At 39.4% G+C, this 10043-nt stretch overlaps 1 protein-coding gene across 6 annotated transcripts; it reads right to left on the minus strand.

Moving 5' to 3' along the window:
* Positions 1–302: 302 nt before the first annotated feature.
* On the minus strand, positions 303–9206 carry kcnk4a (potassium channel, subfamily K, member 4a). 6 transcript variants are annotated; one of them, XM_046848786.1, is made up of 10 exons: positions 8721–9202; positions 7682–7770; positions 7256–7587; positions 4317–4431; positions 4024–4184; positions 3521–3707; positions 3010–3146; positions 1999–2276; positions 1327–1889; positions 303–451 (listed from the first exon to the last, which is right to left on the minus strand). In XM_046848786.1, exons 3-9 carry the CDS (start codon positions 7460–7462, stop codon positions 1358–1360), a joined length of 1617 nt encoding a protein of 538 aa, XP_046704742.1. In that variant the 5' UTR covers positions 7463–7587; positions 7682–7770; positions 8721–9202; the 3' UTR covers positions 303–451; positions 1327–1357. The 6 variants fall into 6 exon arrangements, with proteins under 6 accessions (XP_046704742.1, XP_046704744.1, XP_046704741.1 ...); XM_046848788.1 differs by having other exon boundaries at positions 303–1889; positions 3521–3704; positions 8721–9206; XM_046848785.1 differs by having other exon boundaries at positions 303–1889; positions 8721–9201.
* Between the last annotated feature and the right edge of the window lie 837 nt (positions 9207–10043).

The raw sequence follows: 10043 nt of genomic DNA on the forward strand, positions 1-10043 counted from the left end.
ATAGAAGGGTATCTGCAAGAGTGAAAGGGAAAATTTATAGGACTGTGGTGAGACCTGTGATGTTGTATGGTTTAGAGACAGTGGCATTGAGTAAAAGACAGGAGAAGGAGCTGGAGGTAGCAGAGCTGAAGATGTTGAGGTTTTCGTTGGGAGAGACGAGGATAGACAGGATTAGAAATGAGTTTATTATGAGGGACAGCGCATTGTGTTTTGGAGACAAGGTGAGAGAGGCTCGATTGAAATGGTTTGGACATGTGCAGAGAAGGGACATGGGACATGGGGTCTATCGGTAGGAGAATGCTGAGGATCGAGCCACCAGGAGAGAGGAAAAGAGGAAGGCCAAAGAGGAGGTTTATGGATGTGGTGAGGGAAGACATGCAGGTGGTTGTGGTGAAAGAGGCAGATGTACAGGACAGGGGGGTATGGAAACGATGATCCACTCTGGCAATTTCTAATGGGAGAAGCCAAAAGAAGAAGAAGAAGAAGTCATTATAAAGGAAAAAAAAACATATATAACCAACATTATCCTGTATAGGTAATTTTGATATGTGACTATGTTGTACAATCAAAGAGGTTATTCATGCAACTGAAGGCTAATAAATTAATAGCAAACTGGTTTTTATGGACTTTTCTGGAGGCAGGATACTTTGTAGTAATCACGCTGACGACTGTGGGTTTTGGTGACTATGTAGCAGGTACACAGTTAGCTTCTTAACTCTTTTATAAGGCAGTAAATTACATTTACTTATGGGTTTATCCATGGTTTACAGGAGGTTGTGTGGTTATCTTCCTCTGCATTCTGTAATTTGTCTAATTCTACTGGTGATTTGTGCAAGAGGTTAATTACAGTGAAGCTTTAACAATCCAATTAAGCTGGCCTCAGTGTATAATGTTTATATTATCAAATCCACTGGCAAGTATTAAGTATCTATGTAATAAGTAAACACTGAACACGTGTGTGCTTGTTAACATAATATTTTTAGGCCAGTCACAGGGACCGAACCTTGTTTCTTTGTGGATTAAGGTAAAGGTAAACTCATCACCTGTACCTTACAGTACATTGAAATTCTTTCTTTGCATAGCCCAGTGATGTTAGAAAGCTGGGCTCAGAGCACCAGGTCAGCCATGATACAGTGCCTCCTGGAGCTCAGAGGGTTAGGGCCAGAGTGGCAGCTTGGCAATGCTGGGGCATGAACCCCCAACTTCCGAGTAATCCTGAGCCTTAACCACTAAGCTACCACTTTATTTAATTAACTTTATTATTATTTCGTGTCTTCTCTATGCTATGCTAAGCTCAGAGTAAAAAAAAAAAACATCAAGTTTTACTTTTCCTGCCAAGAATGAGGACCAGTGTCTTTTAGTCTTTTGATGGTGGAGGTGTTGGTGGATATGATGGGGGATGAAAATCACTGCTGCATGCTCTCTGTAGTCCTAAAGGACTCATGGATGGAAGCTGCCTTCTCATGCTCCTTTTCTTGAGCCTGCGAGGCCGGTTTGATCCAGCTCCAGAGACTTTGATGCGGTCACTTAGTGTGTCCGAGGACTCATCAATGTAGGCCAGGTTCTCACCAAAGAAGTCCAGAAGAGAGGGGCCAGGTGGAGAAGGCGGAGCAGGAGGTGGAAGACTTGCACAGCTTCCGATCAAAACAACGGGGATATCATTTTCGCTTGCCTGTATTCTCTCAGGATCAGGTCCTGACCCAGACTCCTGTGAGCTCCAGTCTGACTGGGAACAGGATTCTAATGGTGTTTCGGATCTGGAGTCTGATCCTGAAACGGATCTGGATGTAGATCCTGAGCAGTATCCAGGCTTGGAATCAGACCTCAAGTCAGAGTGAGAGATAGGCCTTGCACCTTGTCCAGGTCTCTTCTCATGACTCGAGTATAATCTAGACAAAGCCAGCACATCACATATTTTATTGTAATTATCCAGGATTAAACAAAAATGGGAACAACAAAGCAAATATTTCAAGGAACATTTGAACTCTTCCCGCTAACCTTGTGTCTGAGGCACTGTTATATCGAGAACCAGGCAAGTTCACAAACAGATGGCCATTTTCCCTGATGGAATTAGCATCAGGAAAAACTCCATGAGGAAGTCTGTCCACAGCCAGTCTTGGGTGCCGATGATGGGCACCACGGCGCCGTTTCCTTCTGCGCCTTCGCTGGAGCTGGAAGGGATCATTAAGGTCCAAAGGGACTGGGATTCGAAAATCCATAGACATGTTCTGGATATTCTGGGTCCAATCTGTAGCATGCGCTCTTAGCTCCTCCATCTTAAAAAAAACATAAGTGCATATAATGCATACATTCCAGAGGAATTAAGGAATTTATTTAGTATACACTAATCAGGCATAACATTATGGCATTATAACATTATGACCAGTAAAGTTAATAACACTGATTATCATGGCACCTGTTATTTAAAAAATGGGCAAGTGTAAGAATTAGAGTGAGTTTAACAAGGGACAAACTGTAATGGCTAGACGACTAGATCAGAGCATCTCCTGCATCTCCTGCAGCTCCTTGAAAACTGCAGCTCTTGTGGGCTGTTCCCAATCTGCAGTGGTCAGTACCTAGCAAAAGTGGTCAAAGGAAGGAACAGTGGTGAACCGGCAACAGGGTCATGGGTGGCCAAGGCTGACTGATCCAACAGACGAGCTACTGTAGCGCAAATTGCTGAAGAAGATGCTTTTAATGACCGACAGGTCAGGACTGTTTTGGCTGCGAAAGGGGACCCAACTAAATATTAGGAAAGTGGTCATAATGTTATGCCCAATCAGTGGCCTGATTAGTGTAACATGCAACTTTCAATATACTCACAGCATATTATAAAACATTTCAAAGCTCACCAGCTAATATAGCAAAGACAAAAACAATCATCAGATATACGTGCAATGCTTGACATATCAATGATCAGAAAGAAAAAGCATAGTGAATGCAGTTTAATGATGCTAGAGGAAAAACACACTAAACTGTTCTTAGCAAAATTATAACATTTACGCGTACCTCTGCCCTGGTTTTCTTGGAGAGCATTCGGAGCCAGTTGCCTATCATAGTGAGAATGGAGGCAAAGTAGGCCAACCCAAACACAATCCACAACCACACCAGGAGCTTGTACAAAGGAATGCCTTTTTTCCGGTTCTCTAAGATCAGATAAATAAATCTTGGATTGGTTCTGGCCTTCAGATTAAAAATCCCTCTTAGTCCTGCAGTCACATTTCCAGTAAAACTGTGATTGTTTAGACAGCTCTAGCCAAAATATTTATAAAAGATAAGTCACTAGAGAATTGAAAAGCCGGATGTATATCCATGGAAATAAACATTATACACTGAGGCCAGCTTAATTGGATTGTTAAAGCTTCACTGTAATTAACCTCTTGCACAAATCACCAGTAGAATTAGACAAATTACAGAATGCAAAGGAAGATAACCACACAACCTCCTGTAAACCATGGATAAACCCATAAGTAAATGTAATTTACTGCCTTATAAAAGAGTTAAGAAGCTAACTGTGTACCTGCTACATAGTCACCAAAACCCACAGTCGTCAGCGTGATTACTACAAAGTATCCTGCCTCCAGAAACGTCCAGCCTTCCACTTTCTGAAACACCACGGTGGGCAAGGCAATGAAGATCAAGCAGCCAATCAGAATAGAGAACACTGCAGAGATGATCCGTACACTGTTGTGGCTCTCCTTCTTCTGCTATTTATGAGGAAAATTAAGAGAAAGGTCTAAATACTATTATATGATATAGCATAAATTGTGTTGAATTAAAAACATTGCAAGGAAGCAATTTGCATTGACCTGTGGTTACTCAAAGTTACTTACACTTGGAGCATCATCAAAGTAATTTTAGCAAAATCTTTCTGGTTTCTGGTTTCTGGCTCTGGTTCTAGTAAGTAATTTCATGCACAACCTTATATCCTGCCTTGTAACATATCCTGTCTGCTAATCTAATAAAAAGAAACATCTAAAATGTGACAAATAAAAAAATCAAGTTGCAGTGCAAAGCACCCACTGGGAACAGAGCTTCTAGCTTTGCAACTGCCCTCCTTAGCATAGTTCCCAAATGATCTCCAACTCCAGCTAACAGGATGCCAAACATGGGGATCCCCACCAGGGCATAAAATATACAAAACAGCTGGCCTCCCTCTGTCTTCGGGGAGAGGTTTCCAAAACCTGCAGATGGAAGGATCCAATATTTACAGCCTGTCAGTGATGCACCACGTAGCATGCATTTAAAAACAAAAAGGATTGATATAGCCAATGACATGCAATGATCATCATAGAAGAAAACTGTGACATTCATACCGATGGTGGTAATGATGGTTCCACAGAAGAAGAAAGCACTGCCTACATCCCATCTGCTGGTGAAATTAGAAAAACTTCTGGCATCCACACCAGCATTGATAGCATTAATCACTACCTGCAGAGATTAGTACTCAGTGGTAATATTGTTGGTGATGTTGATGATAGATCTCTATACAGGAGTTTAAGTGCCTGTTCTTTATTATGAATGACAAGTACCTGACATTATTGCAGGTGGGTCTTTTTATTCCCTAAACACTTTTAAAAGCATACAACCTAAGTATTTATTTAGCTATGAACAAATGCTTTATTAGCTTACTATGCATCATCAGCAAGCATGCTAGCTCATAATCATCACCTACCATTGAAAGACAGCCTTATTTACTTTAACCATCAGAGATAATTATATATCTCGTTGCTACAGTTCTGAACTTTTACTAGTCGATTGGGTTAAAAATGCATTAAAAACTCTGATAGTCACAGTAATTTGTTTCATATCTAATCCTCCAACCATAAAAACCTCATAGATACTGTCATACATAGTTTGTACATATTATTCTGACAGACTCTACTGACAGTAAAGTCAGAATTTGGTACCAGTAGCATGAATCCATTGATCCAATCTGCTTTGTGTTCGCAGTCCAAACTGGTGATGGTGGTGTAATTGTGTGGGAATGTATTCTTGGTTCGTTAATCAATCAATTATATTGTACATCACTTTGTAACCTATGTATTATTGTTGATCATCTGGAACCTCAAAATGGTTTCATGGAGAGGTGTTTGATTTTCTCCATTGGATCTGAATCAAAAGTATTTGGTATGTAGTAGACTGGGAGATTCACAACATGAAAGTGCAGCAGGACTTGTTTGATGCAATTATTTAAACATCAACAAGAATCTCAAAATATTTTTTTCCTAATAAAGTCTTGAAAGAGTGTAAATAAAAAAAAAAACAGGTATGTGCCTGAGAGGAATTGAAAATCACTGGAATACATTTAGTACTGTATGTCATTTAATATTTATATGTAACCCTATAAGTGTGTTTGTGTGTATTTAAAGTATCTCACAAAGGTGAGTACACCCCTCACATTTCAGAAATTATTTTATTATATGTTCTTAAGGGACAATACTATAGAAATGAAAATTGGATATACAGACGCTTCCCACCTTACAAACGAGTTACATTTCGAACCACCGTTCGTACCATGATTTTGTTCGTAAGTTGTTACTGTGTTCGTTATTGACTACGCATATCTCCTAATGATGTAAGAGCTATAAATACTATCAAATAAACAATAAAATATACTAAAACAATCAAAATAATATAAATACTGTATACAATATTTTGTATTATGTAATAAAAAATTATAATAATTCACTCCCTCCCTTCTGAATTTTTTTGAGGATAGGTTTGTTCGTATCTGTGAAAGTTCGTAAAGTGAATGTTCGTAAAATGGGGAGGCATCTGTACTTTATAGTAGTGACTGTGCAGCTTGTATAGCAGTAAAGATTTACTGTCCTCTGAAAATAACTCAACATACAGCCATTACTGTTCAAAATATCTGGCAACAAAAGTGAGTACACCCTAAGTAAACATGTCAAAACTGTACAAAGTGTGAATATTTTGTGTGAGCTCCATTGTTATCTAGCATTCCTTAATCCTCCTGGACTGCTGGATGTTAGACAGGTGGCGCTTTTCCACCTTCCACTTGAGGATGCCGCACAGGTGCTTAATAGGGTTCAGGTCTGGAGACATACTTGGCTACTCAATCACCTTCATCTTCAGCTACCTCAGCAAGGCAGTTGTGATCTTGGCGGTGTGTTTGGGGTCGTAATTTTGTTGGAAACCTGCCGTTCTGCCCAGTTTCTAAAGGTAGAGGGTTATGATCTACAGAATCTCACAGTACATGTTGGAATCTATGGAACCCCAGTAACAGCAGCACTCATGCAGCCCATGATGCTACCACCACCATGCTTGACTGTAGGCAAGACATGATTTCTCGGGAACTTCTCATGAAGGTGTTGCCACACATGTTGGACATCATCTGAGCAAAACAAGTTTGTATTAGTTTTATCAGTCCACAGGACATGGTTCAAGTAATTCATGCTCTTGGACAGGTTGTCTTCAGCAAACTGTTTGCAGGCTTTCTTCCGAGCCAGCTTCAGAAGAGGCTTCCTTTTGGGATGACGACCATGCAAATCAGAGTTGTTGCAATGTGCAGCGCCTCTAAAGCGATGCTTTAGCAATGCATGCATTTGATTTTTAAAGCCAGATTCTGCCGCTGATGCAGAGTATGAGGACTCAACTTTGATTGACCTTTGCAGGGTCTGTTCCGAATAAAACCCGTCTTGGAAAACCTCTGTATGACCCTGGCCACTGCACAGTAACTCAGTTTCAGGGTGTTATGGATCTTCTTATAGCCCAGGCCATCTTTGTGGAGAGAAACAATTCTAATTCTTAAATACTCAGAGAGTTCTTTGCCATGAGGTGCCATGTTGAACATCCAGTGGTCAGTATGAGAGAATTGTACTTTTAACTGCTTTAATACAAGATACACAAATTTGTATGGTCCAGTAAAGCAGTAAAACATGAACATGATTAATAGGACATGTGGCTTTGCATGGTTGCACAGTGTTTTGTACAATATTGCATGGTTACACTATTATCACTTAGGGTGTATTTACTTTTGTTGCAAGATATTTAGACAATAATGGCTGTATTTTTTATTATTTTCATAGGACAGTAAATCTATACTGTTATCCAAGCTGCACATTGACCACTCTAAAATATATCCAAGCTTGATTTCTATAGTTTTGTCCCTTAAAAAAAATATACTCAAATGGTTGCTAAAATGTGAGGGGTGTACATACTTTTGTGAGATACTGTACTTATATGAAATCACAATAATGGCTGTATTTCTCTGATACTGTAGAATGTTTACCTGAGCATATAAATATACCTGAGTGAACTCACTGAGGCTCCTCTCATGAACGCAGTTGTGATTTTTCAGGAATGCGACTTGCGAGTCAAGCAGCTTTTCATAAGCCTCTTTTTCTTTGGAAGCTTCCAACCAGCCGAACACCAACGCTCCTATGACCAAATACAACAGCACAGCTGCCAGGATTGTAACCAGCGTTGAGCAGCGCATGGTTCGCCAGCCTCCTCCGGGGTACAACCAGGAGGCTCAGAGTATTAATTCAGGAGCAATGTTTCGTCAGGTCCACATCTACTAACTGCAACGGAAATGTGCTTGCTAATAGCTGTCTGTTCCGCCTAACAATGTCAAGACAAAACCAGAAACAGGGGAATGAAAGGTTAAGTGTTGTGTCTGTCTTGCCCATGAAGCCTAAAAACCTAAAGCATTTACCTATGACACAATCCTGTCATCCCATATGGTGGCCCTGTCCTCATCCATTAATGAGTTACTTCTGCATTTTCAGCCTTGATTACTGAAAACTGTGGAGCACAGCAGCAGCAAAAAAAGGTTATACAGCACTGAGTTGAGAAGTGTTGGTGCAAACCAGACACGAGACAGAGTATCATAAGCATAACAGATCAGAACACAACAAATGACGCCATAGTAACAGAGCCTCTGGCAGAGGTCTGTGTAAACATGGTGCTCTAAAGATTGGTGACAGCCCCCTGATCTACAACAGGACATTCTGTCATAGGCATTATGTCTACAAGACATAGTCTAAGTACTCTACCAGGTAAAAAGTACAAATATGAATAGGTTTAGTGTCATTGCACATGTAACAAGACATGTCACATTGTAGCAACGTGTAGCATTGCACATCAGGAAATTGCAGAAGTGCACACGTTTTTGTGCCGTAATAAGGTCTTTTTTTATGTTAATGTGCAGTCTGGTTTATGCTGCAAGAATGAGCAAAATATTAACTATAGATCAGATTTTCAAGATTGTTAGCAGTATGGCATTGTGCAAAAGCAGCATTAAGTGAGTGTATATAAGCATTATGTGGTGTTTAATGTGTTTGTGTAGAGTCAAATGTATTTATTTTATTTTATTTTTTAATTCAGCAATTATAAATCCAAGTTGCTTACAGGTGTAAAATCACAGCTATCGGTAAACAGTGCTATGTGACACATTCAACCATCCTGGTAGTAGCTAACACATGCACAAGTAAATAAACAACTTAATTAAACTACTAAAGTTCTGCTAAACACACACAAATAGGCAAGTATTTATGGTCCACCAACTTGTATGGAGTGTGTTAATGAATAGCATATTCATAGCATGTTCAGTAGGCAGAGATTAAAATTCTGCAGCAAACCATTTATAGATTTACACTTATGTAAAAAAAATAATAGTAATAAAAAAATACAAATAGAAACTAGTAATAACTACTGCTCTAATTTAGATTTCAAATTGCACATGTTCTTCTTACCTTAATAAAAAGTAAAGACACAAAACTGTAAGATTCCAAGGAGTGACGGTCAGGAGTTCCCTCTCTGCAATAAACGAGAACAATTGTGTGCAAACAGTCAGCAGGTGTTTCCCCATTCCCAGGCCTTTACATCAGACTGCCAGCACCGGAGAAGAGAAAGAACAGAGGACATTGGAGAGAAAACAGAGCGAAGACAGAGATCAGAGGGCTCCTGAAAGAAAGGGGGGGTTTGCAGGAGGGAGATAGGAAAAGGATAGCATCAAGGACACATAGCGCATAAATAAGTCCTGCCTGTTTATCCAAATCCATCTCACATTTCTAAACCATTTTCATGACCCATGGTTGGTGCTCCATTTCTAGCTTCACCCTGTTCATCTTTGCAGACATTTAGTGTCCCATACTGCATACATAATCATTGCAAGATTGGCATATTCCAACCATTAGCCTCTCAAGTGATGTTTGACTTCTGTAGAAAGGTTTGAACTATTGTCATCTATTTACAAATGCACACCCTTTGAAAATGGGCTCATAGATGGTAGCAAATAAAATACCACAAACACATTTCAACTTTAACTTAAAAGAAAGAACTTAAGAACAGGCAACAATGAAAATGAGCAAGTTGATGTAGTCCATAAAAATGCCAGGAACATGCCAGAAGTATTCTTTTGAACTTAATTATGTGGATTACGCAGAATAGTTTTTATTTTGGAATGATATGTAAATATTATTACAGAATGAAGTAGTCACAATGAAGTATAATAATTATCCCTAAAGAAACGATTTTTGAGTTTGTGTGTACACGCACAATATACAGTATATCCCCATTACCAGACTTACTATAAAAATCAACAACCATCTGCTTTATTAGTGTGGCTCATGGTAATGGATGACGAGAATTTTACAGGTGAGCACCTTTATATTCGCCTATATATTTGGGGGTAACTTGATCTCAAAAGAATGTTTGCCAGAGGAAAGAAAGTAATTTTAACTTCATCAGTTGATTGGATCCCCCACATAAACACACACACACACTTGCCTATGCTCCATCAGATTTTTTAGAAAGTTTAAGTCACACCTCCAAGCCTCGACTGCTGTCTGTTTAGAGTAGTATTTGCAGCCAAAGGCAGCACTTTAACTCTCTGCAAGTAGTTTAGAATTGCAGATTAAAACAAAATGACTAATTGTTAAAGCTTCACTGGGAAACAGACTTGTGCGTCAGTGTAACCTGACCGTTTCATAATGCAAACGTGGTCTTTATTCCTTATCCAGAAATAACTAGTTATTTATGCCAAAAACATCTTACAGTTACAATGTGAACAAGGG

The sequence above is a fragment of the Silurus meridionalis genome, chromosome 5 (assembly GCF_014805685.1).
Source record: "Silurus meridionalis isolate SWU-2019-XX chromosome 5, ASM1480568v1, whole genome shotgun sequence".
Lineage (NCBI taxonomy): Eukaryota > Metazoa > Chordata > Actinopteri > Siluriformes > Siluridae > Silurus > Silurus meridionalis.

Bases quoted from the DNA above. Each gene is read 5' to 3' on its own strand.
- kcnk4a (XM_046848786.1), bottom strand. From the start codon at position 7,462: ATGCGCTGCTCAACGCTGGTTACAATCCTGGCAGCTGTGCTGTTGTAT. The intron at 4,432-7,255 runs GTAAACATTCTA...TAATCTCTGCAG, and splicing joins AGGTATATTTATATGCTCAG to GTAGTGATTAATGCTATCAA. The intron at 1,890-1,998 runs GTTAGCGGGAAG...GGCTTTGTCTAG, and splicing joins AACAGTGCCTCAGACACAAG to ATTATACTCGAGTCATGAGA.